The sequence below is a fragment of the Tachypleus tridentatus genome, chromosome 10 (genome assembly GCF_004210375.1).
Source record: "Tachypleus tridentatus isolate NWPU-2018 chromosome 10, ASM421037v1, whole genome shotgun sequence".
NCBI lineage: Eukaryota > Metazoa > Arthropoda > Merostomata > Xiphosura > Limulidae > Tachypleus > Tachypleus tridentatus.
Genome location: NC_134834.1, coordinates 41513082 through 41532061, shown reverse-complemented (window position 1 = coordinate 41532061; position 18980 = coordinate 41513082). Strand labels below are relative to the sequence as shown.

General features: G+C 36.1%; 1 protein-coding gene across 3 annotated transcripts in view; it reads left to right on the top strand.

Moving 5' to 3' along the window:
* The first annotated feature begins 8641 nt into the window (after positions 1 to 8641).
* Cdc23 (cell division cycle protein 23) overlaps positions 8642 to 18980 on the top strand; it is a 115200-nt gene continuing 104861 nt past the window's right edge. For all 3 annotated transcript variants that reach the window (XM_076461006.1, XM_076461007.1, XM_076461005.1), the window contains exon 1: positions 8642 to 8772. In XM_076461006.1, the coding sequence (XP_076317121.1) occupies positions 8672 to 8772 (101 nt within the window). In that variant the 5' untranslated portion in view covers positions 8642 to 8671. The remainder of the gene's footprint in view (positions 8773 to 18980) is intronic.

Sequence of the window (18980 nt, the reverse complement as noted above, 5' to 3'; positions counted from 1 at the left end):
TGTGGTCATATTTTACAATACAAAGTAAAGCTTATTCGTAATGTAAAGGTTAATCTAGTTAAAGTAACTTGTTTTCATTATGTATATATATTGATAGTGCGTAATGCTCTTTTTTTTTTTATCTTGAATGAGAAACAAGTTTGTACTTTATTCTCCAACTATGAGTTTAATAAATAAAATATGTAAAACAGCATTGTAGTTATCAGTTGGAAAATCACAGAAGTTGGCAATTTACAAATACGAGAAACATCAATTACTGAAACACTTTCATGTCCAAACAATATATTGTTAGCCTACAAAATTACTAGAGTATAGTTTAAAACATTATTATAACAATAATACGAAAATCATTTTAGCTTTTAGAAAAGAAAATTAAAGTATGAATATTTGAAAGATAACATTTACAAAAAAATGACGTACACAGTGTTTATACAGCACATATTCATAAAGATTACATCAAAATTACAAGGATTAGGTATTACATACAAAGATTGTACATCTAAAGTACAGCAATTACACATCTCTCTGCAAAGTACTAATATCACATAACGCTGAAATTATCATATACATCTTTCATAATTGTACTAGCCATCAAGACCATCTCTCTCCTTTTATGCTTTCGTCATAAAGGTGACACAACTCTGTGCATTTAGATTTGTTCTTAAGACACTAACAAATCGAAAATGTGCATTATTTCCAGTACGTACAGTTTACAAGCTCCACCAATTGCCCACTAGTGATGAAACTTTTGGTCGGCTCTTCAATTATTACAGATAGTAAACTGGTAGTTTGCTCAAATATTATACTTTAGTAAGCATGGTAGTAGCTGTTACAATTCTCTATTCCTTTTTTTGGCACATTATAAAGCATGGCATAACTCATTCACTCGAGTAACTTAATTATTTGCGTTATATATAAAACATGTAACATCTTGAAGGATATCAAACAAATTTGCCTCCAGCTCCCATTTTTCTCCACATTTATGAAGAGCATGGCAACACTGTGTGTTTCTTTTCAGAAATTGAAGTCCAGAAACCTTCACACGATTCACAATGGCAATCACGCTGTCACAGCCAGTTAATGTTTGCATACCTGGCAGAGCTCTGCAGATTTCATTACTTATAGTTCTTGCAACTTTGAAAATGTTGATGTATTTAATTTGACATTTGGTGCTGCTTTCAAAAATAAAGTTAACAGAAAGGTTTATGACAGCTGGTTGAACACAGTACAAATACATAAACCTCGTCAGGTGTAGCCAGTGCTATTTTATACATAACTGCTGCAGGATACAAATTATGGAAAGAATTCAAACGTTTGTTTTAGAGTAATAAAGACATTCATTCCTCTAAGTTTGCCATTATCTTTCTCTTTCTTCATTAAATTATCATGAGCAATGTAGGCTTTTCTTGTTCATGAAACTCGAGAAAGATATCCTCTACTGCTGGATGCTATGTCTTAGTGCCATTTTGTTGAATTTTGTACCATGTTCTACACCCATACGAGTTCTCTCAGTATTTATGTTAGGATTATTCTCGTGAACATCAAATATTAAAACAGTTAGTGTGACGTGAGACCCTCTAGCATAATGACTTAGATGTAATCTAATATGAAAGAGAAATACTTTTGCAACTAATTGTTAAGTGCTGCACTAGTTTTTCTCAGTTCACTCTCTTCTCTTGCAAGTTCCCACTAGGTGTCCTAGACACTAAGAAAAAAGCGTCCCTGATATCCAGCCGTATACTTTTTAGCAATAAGTATCCTGAGAATAAACAACTTATAATCTGCTTTCAGGATAACCTCTTTAATTGCTGTCTTGCATATCCATTACTTTGGGTGTGTTGTGTTGAAGGTCTTTTACAGACACAGCAGGTAATTTGAAATGGCTTTGCTGTGAGAAAGTACCCACACACATTCCAACTATTCCCAGCAATGTGCAGATGGTTTGAAAAACGCAAGTCTTGGAATTATGTTGCAAAATCTCTAAGTGAATTTCCAGAATATCTCAGTTGCTTTTGTATGCAAAACCTGATTCAAGACAACTACAAGCCTCTGAGTTAAAGAGACTCCATTATTTTCAAGTTTTCTCAAGCACTTCATAAACTGTCAACACCATGATAGCTCGTACAGTAATAGTAGGAATATAACAACAGTGTTTTGTGAGTCTTCAACAGTGTTGCTTGCAAGGATATTGAATCTAATCCATTTTCAGATACTTTGAATAAATAAGGAATGAAGATAAAAAAGAATCCAAGTAGATTTCTCTTTTGGTCATCCTGTACTACTTTAATTAATGTTTCAATAAATTAGTGAGGTGGAAGTTCTTGCCTTACTGTTAGGATGATTAAAGTTGCAGTTGAGATTCTTCACTCCTTAACTTTTAGGAAGATGGCATCTTGTTGAGAGAGAGATATGGTCCAAATATTCTGAATTAAACATCTATTCTATTTGCCATATGGGGCATTGCATTTCTACTAAGTATCCTCTACTCTATCTATGTTATCCCGGAAGGGTTGTTGAAGTAAATAGTTTGATCTGTTTATTTAAGAAGAGCAACTCCTTTCTCAATTTAGTTTATAAAATTGTATGAGCACAATGCAATGTCTATTTTCTCAACATATGAGCAAGAAGTTCCATGAACCTAACCAATTCACAATTCTAATCAATTATACACAAACAATCAAAGACATAATTGTTATGATAGAAAGATATGTTTTGGACTTTTCTAATTTGTACCGGTGACTCCATATATTGAATCAACTAGTTTTTACACTCTGTCACTTTTATTTGCATTTTCTTTGTTTAGCAAACAATGGAGGTGCATCTTAGGAGAATCTGGTATTTAAACAATCAAATTACGAGGTCTGAAAGTAAGAGAGACCAAGATTCTTCCACATTTTTAACTTTTATTTCTGAAAGAAAATTACTTGCCATAGTTATCAAGATCACCATGACGTCAGAAGTTTTTGTTCCCATCTTCTATACCTCTTCGTTTACCCTACAATTTTCTTTAATCATTTACGTTAAAGACAAATTATGAGGATAAAGCCAACCTATCAAGTATCATCAGCGTTGTAACAGATGTGGCTCTCATCAGATGAGGAAGATGTTGCAATATTTATCTTTCTTATATATTCCTGATAATGTGTTCTACAATAATAAGCAGTTATAAGATCTTTGGAAATGACTGCCTGCATTTAGATATCCTTTTTTCAGGAATTTCATGTGCAATTAGTTCACTGACAAAAAAGCATGTCGGTTTATGAGCCCTTGCTGTTGGTTTAAATAAACTCACTTTCTTTCCAAAGCAGTACCTTAATTCTCAGTATCAGCATTGTTGCTTCTACTTTTAGCACTCAATCTATTTATTGGTTTTTTTAAGTGCAAAAGCTCCTCTATATAAAGAAGAAATTTAATTAGTTGCATATGTCTTTGCATTTTTCTAAATGGGTCGATATTTCGTACTTGGGCTGCTTAAAGCAATGACACCTAAGATGCAAAGTTTCTTCAACAGGTTCGATTTGAGAATGTATATTCATTTCTAGAAGGTATAAAACATGCATTTGAGGTCTGGATTCTCTTTCAGGGCGTACGTCTAGCACAGTCACTATTGACATCACTTATAACACCAGCACATTCACCACTACCTTTACCTTGCATTCCCTCATCTTCATTGTCTACAGTTATGTTGCGTTACATTACCAAAGAACAGGATACGTATACGTGTATGCAAAAATAAAATAAAAAGAAACAAAATAAGTTCATAACTTTAAAAACACGAAATAAATTCAGCTCCTACTTATTTTATAATCACCTAAAATATTATTTTGATATGAACCAAAATATTAAGTTGTTTAGCTCGGTGTAACTAACTACTTACAAGTGTCTAAGCCTTAATAGTACATGAAATCTTTGATTTTATATATTAAGTGGCATCTCCTCAATCATATTTGGCTGTTTTCGGTAAAACTACTGGATAATATAAGAGGTTTATGTTAGCCTTTTTTTCCACAAATTGAGCTAAAATGGTTGCATGTTTTAGGGAACCGCCTAAATATTCTTTAAAAATAATTTCAGATGTGTTACGCACACGTTGATGAAAAACAAATAATAACTTACCTTTCTGAAAAAAATTATAATTCCTTGTAAAGTGCTTCTGACACGTGGGCTATAGCGGAATCTGCCAAAGATGCTTGACATAAAATGTCCAGAACATTTAAAATCACCACATATCGCCTCACCCGTTGTGATCAAATTAATAGAGCACCAACATCCAGCATGTCAAACCCAATGACTCTGGGAGTCGATACAAGAACACACTGTTTGTTTGTTTTTGAATTTCGCACAAAGCTACTCGAGGGCTGTCTATGCTAGCCGTCCCTAATTTAGCGTGTAAGACTAGAAGGAAGGCAGCTAGTCAAAACCACCCACCGCCAACTCTTGGGCTACTCTTTTGCCAACGAATAGTGGGATTGACCGTAACATTATAACGCCCCCACGGCTGAAAGGGCGAGCATGTTTGGCGCGACGGGGATGCGAACCCGCGACCCTCAGATTACGAGTCGCACGCCTTAACAAGAACACACTAAGCCAAAAATTAAGACTCGGCATGGCCAGGTGATCAACTCGTAATCTGAGGGTCGTGTGTTCAAATCAAGGTCGTGCCAAACATGCTCCCCCTTTCAGCCGTGAGGGCGTTATAATGTGATGGTCAATCCCACTATTCGTTGGTAAAAGAGTAGCCCAAAAGTTGGTGATGGGTGGTGATGACTAGCTACCTTACCTCTAGTCTTACACTGCTATGAGAATAGGTATTATGATTTTCAGTGGTATAAAGAAGAACCCACTTTTTAGAAAATAAAAGTTACAAAAGTTAATTAATAATAGCATGGAATCTCGTAACTGTAGAAATTCAAACAAACGATTCTGTGAGCTATATTATTTACGTTTTAATCCATCTTCGTTCGCTTTCAACAGGTGTTGTCAGTGAATTATAAGCTCATCATTTACTCTTTTGTTCCGCTAATTTAAAACTTTCAGTAATACAATTGCTATTCGTAATTTGAAATGTTATTGTTATTTTTACATTTAAGATATAACTACTGTTGTTGTTTTTTGTTGTTAATGGTAAATCACATTTAAAATGTTAACCTCTTGAGTAAAAATGATTAATTGAAAATATGAAATATTCAACAATTATACATGATTTGTACAGTTCCTGTTTTTAAAAAAATTTAAATAACATTTCTGAAAACCTTTCACTGATTTTGTTGAATTTCATTCGTAGAATATGTAGCTTATGTTTCCCGGTAGATGAGCGATAAACTTGTGAGCTTATAATACTAAAATTGAAATGAGCACCAGAAAAATAGCCCACAAAGACCTTTGTACTTAGACAAATGATATATGATTTATCGTATTATTCTTTCCTTTTTAAAAAGTGGCAAAGCATTAAAATTTCATTAAAGATTATTCATCTTGATCTTCTAAGATGTGACAATATTTGTATATTTTATTTATTTTTTATACCGGTTACCTACAGTGTTAATGCTAAAAACACCGAGAAAATCGTCAAATAATAGTAGCTATAATAAAGATTGAAAAAAATCCGCTATGGATTCTATGAACTGTAGTACAATTGAAATTCTTTGCATTGATATGTGATCCTGTACTAGCATCTTTGAGACCCTGGGTGAAGCATTTGAGGCCTTATGTGTATTTTTTAAACACAGTTTTTTTTTAAATTAGCCATAGTAGAGCAATTACTTTATAGTGGTCGAGTTGATATTCCGCAAACCATATTCAGCAGTTTTTCCTTTAATTTTTGCTATATTTGCCACAGAAGTTACAGTCATAACTATGCAGGCTGCAATCTATTGATCACTTATTCCTATACTACTGCACTCAATAAGCATTTCTATTTGAAAGTATATTCTTCAGCAGTGTTTTAAATTTATTTTTAGTTCCTAAATTTTATAATTTTCCCATCCCTTAATTAATAATTTTTAATATTTTAACTAAGTCATCTCTTATTTTTCTATGCTCCAAAGAAAATTCAATCCAAGTCTAAAAACTATCTACAAAATTAAATTTTTCAAACAGTTACAATTCCGATTGTTAGTCGTTGAATTTTCTGGTATGAATATAACCTTTTAACAAAAATGTGACAAAAAATATTTACGAAATATTCTGCTCCTCCTAGTGGCACAGTGTCTACGGACTTACAATGCCAAAAACCGAATTTCAATACCTGTGATAGGCAGATCACAAATATCCCATTGTGTAACTTTATTCTTAACGTAAAACAAACAAACTATTAGGTTGTCCAGAAATAAACGTTGGAATTCTAACTATAGCATTTAAAAGCTGAATATTGAGTAACTTATCATTGATTGGTTGGTTTAATTCAACGTTTGTCGTTTACAAAGTGTCTTAATTGTCCGTTGTTTCAACTCTACTCAGCGTGAGTTTCGCAACCCTCAAGGCAGTATGGATAAGATGGACTTTCGTCTGATTTTTCTCTACGATCTTGGACGAAAAGCTACCAAAATTACATGGGACATCAACCAAGCATTCGGTCGTGGATCTGTTACTGCACGCACAATTCAGCGTTGGCTCCAAAGGTTTCGACATGGAGATGAAAGCCTTAAAGACCACGAAGGTCGTGGAAGGAAGCCATCCTTATATGAAGACACATTAAGGGAAACAGTTGAGACAGACCCTTACACAACAGTACGTGAACTTGCAGAAAGGTTAGTCACAAGCATATCAAGCATCATGAATTATCTCTGTGCGATTGGAAAGGAAAAAAGCTGGACAAGTGGGTTCCGCATGAGCTGACTGAAGCTCTATACTTTTCAATTTTTCACACTCTTGCTCACTGATTCAGGTAATAGACACTCGACTCGTAATACGAGGGTCGAAGGTTGGAATCCCCGTTACATCAAAAATGCCTACCTTTTTAGCCGTGGGAGCTTTATAATGGTATTCGCTGGTAAAATAGTAGCCCAAGAGTTGGCGGTGGGTGGTTATGACTATCTGCTTTCCCTCTACTCCTACAGTGCTAAATTAGGGACGGCTAACACAGATAGCTATCATGTATCTTTGCGTGAAATTCAGAAACAAACAAACAAAGATTAAGATAACTCATGTTTTTATTTTTATTATATATTCGAGGTTTGCTCTGATTTGGTAGAGAGCGTTCGACATGAAACTTGCGAGTCGCAGAATCGAAACCAGTCGTCAAACATCCTTACTCTTTTAACAGTGAAAGCATTATAATATGAAGGCCTAAGTGTTGCTTGTTGTTGATGTTGACTAGTTATCTTCCTTTCAGCTTATCACTTCAAAATTGGAAACAAATACCCCCAGATACCTTCGTGTAGCTTTACGTGACAATCAACAAACGATTCAAAATCGGCCTTTCGGCTCATATTATTATTGTTAAGTATTATGGAATATTACCGTGTAAGTTGGTTTCACACGTTTTAGATTAAATATAAACAAAAAAGTTCCAATTTCAAACTATATATTTTAATTGACTAAGAAAAAAGAAAAATAAATCGCACTTTTTTCTTTTCAGTTTAGTAACTTTCCTTTCGAAAGTGAGGTGATACTTTTTGCAGTTGTGGTTAAAGAGATTATTGTATCTAAAATAAATTATTTCACAACTGCTGCAGTGTTTGTTTTTGAATTTTGGGCAAAGCTATACGAGAAGAAAGGCAACTAGTCATCACCACTCACTGCAAACTCTTGAGTTACTTTTTTACCAGCAACTAGTGGGATTGGCTGTAGCATTATAGTACCCCCATAGCTGGTGGGGCAGGAATTCAAAACCGCGACACTCGGATTACGACTCGAGCGCCTTAACCACCTCTGCTGTAATAACTAATGGTTTTACAACTAAAATATTGAGAAATAAAAGTTTGCATATTGCTGCAATGTGAGGGAAGCATTTTCCCGTCGTTAAAAAAGTTAGTAGAAAATATTAAAATATTATCTGCTATCCACTTGTTAATATTTTTTAAACTCCACTCCTTTCCTACCATCAAGATTATCTTCTTTTTCTTTTCTTCATGGGTCCGGCATGGCCAAGTGTGTTAAGGCGTTTGATTCATAATCCGAGGGTCGCGGGTTCGAATTCCGGTCGCACCAAACATGCTCGCCCTTTCAGCCGTGGGGGCGTTATAAAGTCACGGTCAATCCCACTATTCGTTGGTAAAAGAGTAGCCCAAGAGTTAGTGGTGGGTGGCCTTCTTACACTGCTAAATTAGGGACGGCTAGCGCAGATAACCCTCGAGTAGCTTTGCGTGAAATTCAAAACAAACAAACAAACCTCAGAGTTGGTGGAAGAGGGGAAAGTACTTTAATGGACCTGTTTGTTTTTTTTTCCAGTCCTGGCGCAGATAGTCATAAAACACAAAACCGAATAGTTCTTCAGTCCTTTTATTTAATTGGTTCCAATTATACAACACGTGTGAACCAATTTACGATAACTCCTATGCATTACCTTGCATAGTGTTGACATACAAATTATTTCCCACATTACCAATTGAATTAAATCATTTAGAATTATCTGATCATGGGATGAACTTGGCGCTTATATATTTTTGCCTAATTTAATGAGAATATAAATGTCAATAATCGTTTGAGACAGGTTTCTGTCAGTTTTAAAATGGCGCCCATTTCGACATGGAATTTGTTTACAGTTAAACGAGATCTGCTAAAGGCACATTATGATTGCTCTTCGAGAGGTCTCAGACAGAGTGCAAAATGGTATATTTTTGATAAAGATAAAAAAAAATATCGAGATTTAAATAACAATAAACATCAGAGAAGTTAGAATAAGGCGAAATTAGTTCTACAGTACTAATGCTAGTAGTAGTAATATAATATCAGTGGTACCTACCATGAGTTTTAAACTAACGCTGTTTTCTGTAGCGATCTGTGAAGGACTGCGAAGACTACTTTTACTTTTAATTTATGTTAAACCAAATTACATTTTGTCCGAATTTTACACGTGCATTCTCAGCTAATTCTTTAAAGATCAATTATATTAAGATATAAACAACAATAAGAGTGACACAGTATCAGAAGAACCAGAATAAGGCAAGATTAGTGATGGCGAAAAACCCACTTGTAGAGAAAAATATATATGTAAAAACGGCTGGTTTTGGTTGAGAAAATTTTTTTATGTAGAGGAGTGAACAACGTTTCGACCTTTTAACGATGACCGAAGAAGGTCGAAACGTTGTTGGCTCTTCTATATAAAAAAAATTTCTCAGCCGAAACCAGCCGTTTTTACATATATAAGGCAAGATTAGTATTACAAATGATCGTAATAAAACATTACCATGAATTCTAAACTAACATTGAAGTGTAAAGCAGCATGGACAATTTTATTATTTTATTTTGAGTCAGTTTACATTTGTTTGAAGCTTTATGCTTACATTCTTAAGCTAATATTTTAAAATAAAGTTTTGCTTTTGGATTTAGAAGTATTTATTTCTTTGTCTTTGTGATTGATATTGCTAACTGATTGTACTTATTTAACATTCAGTATGGTTTCTTTCTTTTTTCTTATAGTAACAAATAAAGATGTCCATGGTGTTTCATCAGATGCCTCACTAAAAGTTTAAAATAATAAATGTCAGAAAACTAATTACCTGATTCACGTTTCGTACCTAAATCTTCTCAGTTTGGGAAATGTTTAGAAATTCCAATATTTGGCCAAAACATAGTACTAAAAGTAGTGTTTATGCTCTCAAATGACATCTTCCACAATAAATAAAATTTAGAAACAACTTAAATGGGTAGTGAAAAAAAATAACTATTACAAATGTTAAAGTTTCTATAAGCCTATGCTATCATCAGGTACAAGTAGTTTGCATAGACACAGGAACAGAGAGGTTATGTGACCAAAGACTGATTAACAGCTTAGAAAAAGTATCATACTACCCTGAGGTGCTGATTTAGACTAGGGCTGTTTTATGTCAGTTTAGATGGCTTCTATTTTGTTTGTTTATTTAAAATTACAGTATCTTATATAGACATTATGTGGTTTTTAAACTGTTGTAATGGTAAATGTGGGAAGGTTTTTATTATGTTCAGTGAACCTGTTTTTTTTGGGTTTTTTCCAGTTTCGCCAATGTAGAATTCTAGATAGTTATTGCATGTTATTTTATAAATGACATTGGTATTATGTGATTCTATATAATTTTTATTTAGTAATGTCTAGTTTAGTGCTAGGTTTTTGAGTGAATTTGAAGTTGACAGAAATTTTGTGTTTAATCATAATTTTTCTTTAAGTTTGAATTGTTTTTGAACTAATTTCAGGGACAAATGGTAAACTGTAGTGTAATGTATTCTTGTTTGTCATATCAGTATCAGTTTTGTTTATGAGCTGAGTGTTGAAGTTAATGTTCTGGTGGATGTTTGAAAATATTTTGACAGTATTGGTGGAAATTTGTTTGTATGAATGAAGGAATGTTTTATAAAGTTGATTTATTTGTCTGTATGGTCAGTTGAGCAAAGTCTTGAAGCTGGGTTTATAAGGTTTTTCACTATATTGATTTTTGTTTGGAGCCATAGACAGAATTTTGTGAATGATTAATTTTTGACACATTCTGATTTTGAACTGTGCATTGGATTTAATGATGTTAAATTAAGAAAATATAACTTGTTTTCATTTTCATATTTAATATTAAAATTAATGTTTTGGTGAATGGAGCTTATGTTCAAAGAAAGTGTGTGTTTGATAGAAGTGAAACTGTTTAAAAGTATCATTGATATAGCTATGCCAGTGTAGGGAAGGGTAAAGCATGGATTGTATGGTTTGTATTTTCATTTATCATAAATATATTGGTGACAACAAGTGAAACAAGGTTGTCCATGCTTAAACCATTTGTTTCAAGAAAATGTTTGTTATTGAAAGTAAAGTGTTTTTTTGTGAATTGTAAGAGGAAAACAAAAAGTGTACAGGGTATGGTAATTCAAAAGATTTAGGTCATTATAGTAGAGGTCAGGTGCAATGTTTCAGGCTTTCTTGATAGGAACTTCAATGAAAAGTAACACTACATCAGAGTTGACCATTAGGGCTTTAGGATTTAACTGGTTTAGTGTAATTTTGAAATTAAGATATCTGTAGAAAGGAACCTGCATATGTTATGTAAGATGTCAAATTCTAGGCTATGTATCTACCAAGATTATAGTTAATGAGCCATAAGTGTATTCAGACTGCTTGTACTTGATGATTAGCTTGTTCTTCAGTTGTTATAAAGTTTCTCTCATTACCCATTCAAGTCATTTCTGAACTTAATTTTCTAAAAATCAGTTTCTTTGTCATCAAAATTTTCCTTAGTAATCAGCTGAATTGTTTTTAAACCTTAAAACAGTGGTTCTAAGTTTTTGAAACTGGCATGCCACTCTTCAGATTATTACAACTTGCAAATCTTTATTATTCTGATAGTGAAAATATTGTGTTTTTTTTGCTTTGTTAGTTTTAAATGCTTATGTAGAAAGTTTTTTTCTTATTTTATTTATTTTTACCTTTTTATTTTCTGTATCACTTCACTGACCACTATATTTCCTATATTTATGTATCACAGTTTAAAAAATACTGCATTAAAGATGTTAATACCCATTAATAGCATTTTAGGGTAGTTTTAAACTAGATCTATACGGTTGTAAGGGGTACAATAATGAATTGAAAATCACGTATAGAGAAAAGTATAATATAGAAACATAGTTCAAAAGTAATTTTAATGGTAGGCTAAACTTTAAATGCTAGAAGTATAAGAAATAAAATGGATGATTTTAACACACTGATCAGAACAAAGGCTTTTAATGTAATGGGAATAACTGAACTCTGGTTAAATGTAGACAATTTTGGTAAAAAAAAAAATTTTCTTTGAAATATGGCCCCTCGGTGTATCCACACCTGTATCCTGTACGTGGTGAGGGGACCTCCCAGGGAAGGTTCTGTTCTGTCTGGTTACCTTCTCTGGAATCCAAACATCCACCCAGGTGTTTGCAGTGTGTGGAAACCCGTGAAGGGGAGGAGAGGATCCTGGTGGTTGGGGGGTCCAACCCTAACATACCACTTTGGCCTTGAATTCCTGTAGACGGGCGGCCTTTGGGTGGCCCCCCTTGGGTCAATCGGCTGGTCCACTTGGGCTAAAGTCAACCAAGTACCAGTGTTGGAAGTTCTCAACGGGTGTTGTGGACATTGTGTCTGATGCTGGTGTTTGGGTATAGTGCTCATGAAACCCTGGCATTGCTGCAATATCCTTGCATGACATTGTAGTGTGTCCCCTCGTAAGGCTCCATGGTGAGTGGGGTCAGTGGTTACCAAAATTTTTCTTTTTTCCTATGAATCCTCCTTCAAAAAATTTAAATAAAATAGTGAAAAAACAGTCAATAGGTAAGCGACCATGTCTTGAAGACTCTGAGCAGCAATCTTCACCATCTGTAACACACGTACCTCATTTTCTTATATTACATTTTCTTTCAGAAAAACCTTTTGGGCAATTGTCCCCCTTTTTTATTCAAAAGGGACTAGAGGGTCTTGCTTGCTCTCCAAAGTCAGTAAAGAAACTTTGATCTGGAGACATTAGTTGAAACATCCACAACCCACCACAGTGAACTCCTCTTGAATTCAACCGCAATTGGGGATATACCTATTGAGGTTACCCCTCATGCTACCTTAAATTCATCACAAGGAGTTATTGTTGAGAGGGATTTGAAGAATGTCCCCGAGTCAGAGATTCTCGCTGGTCTCTCCACTCAAGAAGTTTCTGCAGTGAGGTGCATTTCCACTCGCAAAGATGGAGTCACACCGCCAACAAATACCCTCATTTTGACATTTACATCATCACGTGCACCTGCCACCATCAAGACAGGTTATCTAACTTGCAGGGTACGGCCATACATTCCAAACCCTCTTCGATGTTTCCAATGTCAGAGGTTCGGCCACTCAAAGACATCATGTTGTGGTTCCCTGACATGTGCTTGTTGTGGTGGCAAGGACCACGATGCCTATGAGTGTCACACAGATCCACATTGTGTCAACTGCAATGGTTCCCACCCTTCCTACTTTCATTCTTGCCCAAAATGGTTGAAGGAAAAAGAGATGCAGCGTTTGAAAATGACTCATAACATTAGTTATCCTGAGGCTCAGAAATTGCTGCCCGCCACTCAATCTCGGACATATGCTGCTGCACTTCGTTCCACAACTACTGTGGGAGTGCAGACAGATCTCTCTGCGTCTCCAAGAGAATCGTTTTCAAAACAAATGAAAAGCCTTTTGACCTCCATGGTTAAAAAGGTGGATGAATCGACTTCCACACCCATCTCTGTTCCTCCCATACATTCCAACAAATCTCAAGATCCACGTCCTTCAGTTTCAAATACAGGCATTTCTTCTGATACATCTTTTTCTCCCACCCCAAGAGGCAAAACAATTATTCGTTCTCGTCCTCAGTCACTGGAATCCCCTTCCAATAACAAAGACCTGCCTAATTGACCCAGGGCAGGATCCATGGAGGTTGATAGACCTCCTCTGACTAAGGACAGTAAGGAAAAAAGACGTGGCCGTAAATAGAAGGGTTCTCCAGTCACTTCGCCTACCCGTCATTAAAAAATGGCCACCTTGATACAATGGAACTGTCGAGGTTTACGTTCTAATCTGTATGATATCAAAACACTGATTGTTTCCTACCATCCTGTATGTCTTTCCTTACAAGAAACATTTCTAAAACCTGCTGATACAGTCACCATTCGGCAGCTTTCTCTATACAGAAATGACAGGCTGTGTGATGTACGAGTACATGGAGGGGTGGCACTATTGGTTGATCAGCATGTGCCCACCCTGTCTTTGTCACTCAACACACCCTTGGAGGCCGTAGCCATCCGTGTTTCCTTGGGTCATACCATCACTGTTTGTTCTCTCTACCTGTCTCCTGGAGAGACATATGATCAATCAGACCTTGATGCTCTCGTTGAACAGTTGCCGTTTCCCTTTCTACTCCTGGGGGACTTTAATGGACATCATCCCCTCTTTGGAAGTGTTGTTATTGATGGGAGGGGGTCGCTCTGTAGAGCGTATGCTCTCTGATCACAATCTTTCTCTTTTCAACACTGGTTCTTCCACTTATTTTCATGCTCCTAGTCAGTCCTTTACCACTATTGATCTCTTAGTTTGCTCCCCTTCATTATTCTCCCATTTTTCATGGAGAGTTGACAATTATCCTCTAGGCAGTGATCATTTTCCTATACTTTTGAGAGAGACTGGCCTTGGTCGATGCCACCCTACCAGCATGCCCTGGTGGAAGTTGGATCAGGCAGACTGGTCCACTTTCACTGCTCTCGCAGAACTTGATCCTGCCATCGTGAATCAGCCATCAATAGACGACTGTGTGGCAGCGGTAACTGGCTGTATTATACAAGCAGCTGCTAAGTGTATTCCTAAAACCTTGACACGTTTTCCACGATATCCTCGTCCGTGGTGGAATCCTGCTTGCCACTTAGAACAGAAGGCTAAAAAACAGGCCTGGGATACTTTTCGTAGATATCCCACACTTTCGAACCGCGTGTCGCTTTCCAACAGGCCTGTGCACATGCTAGGTGGGTAAGACGTCAAAGCCAGAAGGAAACTTGGATTAAGTTCACAACTAGCATATCTTCTACCACCAGTTTCAAGGTCATGTGGGACAAGATTCGAGAGGTCAGTGGGCACTACAATTCTGTCCCTCTCTCGATCTTACTCTCTGATGGTCAGGAGGTGGCTGATGTCTGGAACATCACTGATACTCTAGGTGAAAGCTTTTGCTGGGTATCTAGCACTTCTGCTTGTTCCTCCACCTTCTTGGCTGTCAAGACTCGGGCAGAGCGTTCACCTCTTTCCTTTTGAACTGACTGTCTCTTTGACTATAATTGTCCCTTTTCACTGGTGGAACTGAAAATGGCTCTTCATCAGTGTGGCAGTACATCTGTTGGACCTGATGATGTACACTATGACATGCTGCACCATCTATCTCCTGCTTCTCTTGATGTCCTTCTAATAGTCTTTAACCGGATCTGGCAGGAGAATGTTTTTCCTGATGCCAGGCTATTATTTTACCTTTCTCTAAACTAGGGAAAGATCCCAAGATTCCTTCAAACTACCGTCCAATTGCTTTGACGAGCTATCTCTGTAAGACCTTAGAAAGGATGGTTAATGCTCGTCTTGTTTGGTTTCTCGCCCACCCAGTGTGGGTTCTGACGACAGCACTCCACCACAGACCACCTAATTCGACTTGAAACATCAATCAGAGAAGCCTTTCTCAAATGCCAACATCTTGTATCAATATTCTTTGACATTGAGAAAGCTTATGACACAATGTGGAGGTATGGCGTTTTGCGAGACCTCCATACATATGGGTCATGTGGCCATTTACCCATGTTTATTAAAAAAATTTTTAATGAACAGGAGATTCAAGTTCGTGTGGGCTCGACACTTTCCCGTTCTTTTGTAGAGGAACTTGAAGTCCCTCAGGGCTGTGTTTTGAGTGTCACACTTTTCAGTATAAAGATAAATGCCATCACAACTCCCTCTCACTATTGCGAAGGGGCTGTATGTCGACGACTTTCAGATCTCCTGTCAGTCAAATGCACAAGAGCACTGAACATCCTCCGTGTCCTCTCTACCACCAGTTGGGGAGCAGATCGATGTTCTATGTTAAAGGTATATCTTGCTCTTTTTCGATCAAAACTCGACTATGGATCAGTGATCTATGGCTCTGCCAGACCCTTGGTCTTAAAGATGCTAGACCCCATTCATCAACGAGGACTTCGACCCTGAACTGGGGCTTTCCACACCTCTCCAGTTCAAAGCTTATACGATGAATCTCAAGAACCTTCTCTGCACCTTCCCCTTTTGCAACTATCTTTACTATATTCTTTGAAACGTTGTTCCTTACCAAAGCATCCCACCTGGGGATGTATTTTCCTTCCTCAGTGGGCCATACTTTTTCAGAACAGACGATCTGCCATTGCTCCGTTTGGCCTTCGCATCCAGGCTCAATTGGATGACTTGGGTCTGTCCTTGGATAACATTGCAGATTCCACAGGTCAGCCCATCCCACCATGGCTTATTACAGCCCCCAAATGTGATCTTTCTTTCAGTCATCTGAAAAAGACAGATACTCCAGATTGGAAGTACCGTCATTTATTTAATGAACATCTTTCAAACAATCATTCCGTTCCCATTTATACAGATGGTTCCAAATCAGGTAATTCAGTGGGCTCTGCTATGGCTTGCTGCAGTTCGGTGGTTGCGCGCAGAATCCCCTCTACAGCTTCTGTGTTCACTGCTGAACTGTATGCCCTGGATCATATTAAAGCTGAGCAGTACTCCAACTGCACTATTTATACTGACTCGCTTGGTTCTATACTGGCCCTGGAATCACTACACGTTGGCTCACTCCCTGTTCTCACTGATATTCAAAACCGACTGGCCCATTTCTCATTAACTGCTACTTCTATCCAGTTTTTCTGGATACCAGGTCATGTTGATATTCGCAGGAATGAGCTTGCAGACACTGCAGCTAAATCTATCTGCTCCGGCACTATCACCACTGTGCGTATTCCGTACATGGACTATGGTCTTGTATTCAAGGCTCGGCTCCGTGCCAGCTGGCAGTCCACTTGGAGTGAGCAACGAGACAACAAGCTTTTTCAAATAAAACCCTATTTTGGCCTTTGGCCACCTAGCTTCCATAAGGTTCGGAAGGAGGAAGTTGTTCTAACTAGACTACCCATTGGTCACAGTTTTTAACTCATCGTTTTCTTTTATCTGGAACTGATGCACCAGTGTGTAGTTTGTGTAACACTCAAATCACTATCAGCCACATTTTACTTTCTTGCCCTCGTTACGAGAAAAAACGCACTATTTTAAACATGTTTTTTCTCAGGGTTTATCTGTAACATTGGACAGTGTTATTGGTGATGGTGACACTGTCCACCTTGATAAAGTTTTTAGTTTTTTAAAGGCCATTAATCTTTTTAATCTCATTTAAGTGTTGGATATTTATTAATTACACCTTTTTAATTGTGGTTCCCTTTTCACAGTTTCATTCTCTCTAGTTCAATTTGACATTGAAAAATTGCCAAAACATTAAATAACTTGACACCAAGACTGGAAAAGCCAGCTTCAGGTTACTAACACTGTTGTTTGAACTGTCTGTTTGAATTACCAGTTAGTTGTCCTGGCGAGTTGTTATTCTAATTTTGCTGCATGTGTTTTAAACTTTTATTACTTTTCCTTTTGGTACTGGCCATAATGATACATAACCCGGAACCAGGATTGGAAAGACCAACTTCAGGTAACTGACGGTGGTTCTGGTATTTGCCTGTTAGTCTTCCTGGCGGGTTATGATCATTACTATTCTGCTACAGAAGTTCTTTACAACTTTATAGATTGGATGTCAACATCGGTTTTATGCAATTTTATCTTTTTAATTGCTGTTTTGGTTTTACCTTTGTTTACTTTTACAAATTTTACTACATTTACTTTACTTTCACCTTTTTACTGGACATTTGGCTACTCATTATTACGATTTTGCTATGTGTCTTTTAAAACTTTTATTATTTTACATTTTGATAATGGCTGCTATGACACATAACCCAGAACCAGGACTGGAAAGGCCAACTTCAGGTGACTGACGGTGGTTCTTGAACTTACCTGTTAGTCTTCTTGGCAGGTTATGATCATTACCATTTTGCTAGAGTAAGTACTTTACAACTTCTTTTACTCTGCTTTTTCTCTTACCATTGTAAACTAGGTGTCAACATTGGTTTTATGCTTTTTTCTGTTTTTCAATGATGTTTTGTTTTACCTTCATTTCCTTTTCTGTATTTTACTACATTTAATTTATTTTTACCTTTTTACTGGACGTTTGGCGCAGATAGCCTAGCTGCTTTGTGCCATAAAACACTAAATCAATCAATCAATTGAAATATGGAGCTATAGGATGTTTAATGGTGATATAGTAGTAAAAATGAGGAGTGGCTTTATACATAAAGTTTGAGTTACATTCTATACAAATTAAAGACATGAAAGTTAAGCACTAAAGTTGAAACTAGTTAGTTTGTTAGTGGTTGTAAGAGAAGGATTTTAGTTGGAATTTCTTAGATACAACCACATGAAACTGATTAAATTAATGAGAAACTTATGCAATGAAATAAAGAATTTGTATGTTACTGAAGTTATAATTATAAGAAATTTTAACTTCAAACATACAAACATAGAAATTTTAGAGTAAAATTATGAACAAAACATTCTTATAAACTGTTCAGAATTGTTTTCTTCACTGACTGAGTAGGGAACCTGATTCAGAAAATAGTATTTTAAATTTATTGCTAACTTATAGTACATAAATAGTTGACAGTAATTGACAGACTGGAGAATGGCTAGGTGCAAATGATCATTACGAAGTTACATTTGAAGTTTTGCTGTATATAGAGTTAAAGAATAATGAGATTTCAGTTCAAAGTTTCAAAAATAATACTTAAAGGGTGATACAAAACCTATCTGCTGTAAATTGGGCAACTAATTTGATTGAAGATACTGATCAAATATGAAAAAATAATATTAAATAATTTTTAAAATATTTTTAAAAAGGTTCATAAATATCCCAAATAAGTTTGTTATAGAAAAAATAGTTGCAAGTGAGAAAATGGTGTCTCACAGTAAGTATTGAGGATAGCATTATAAATGTAAGAAGTGTAATTGCAATGTTGGAAGATTATAAAAGATCAAAATAACTGCTTAAATGAGGAATTTGGAAATGTATGAAACACAGGTTGTTTGAAAATGGAAAAATTAATAGTAAGGATTTCAGTTAAATGCATTAAGAGTAAGCAAACCGTTGAGATTGAAGTAGTTCCTTTGAAGGGTAATATCCAGTGATTATGAGGTGGCCAGGTTATTAAATTCTACTTTTTTA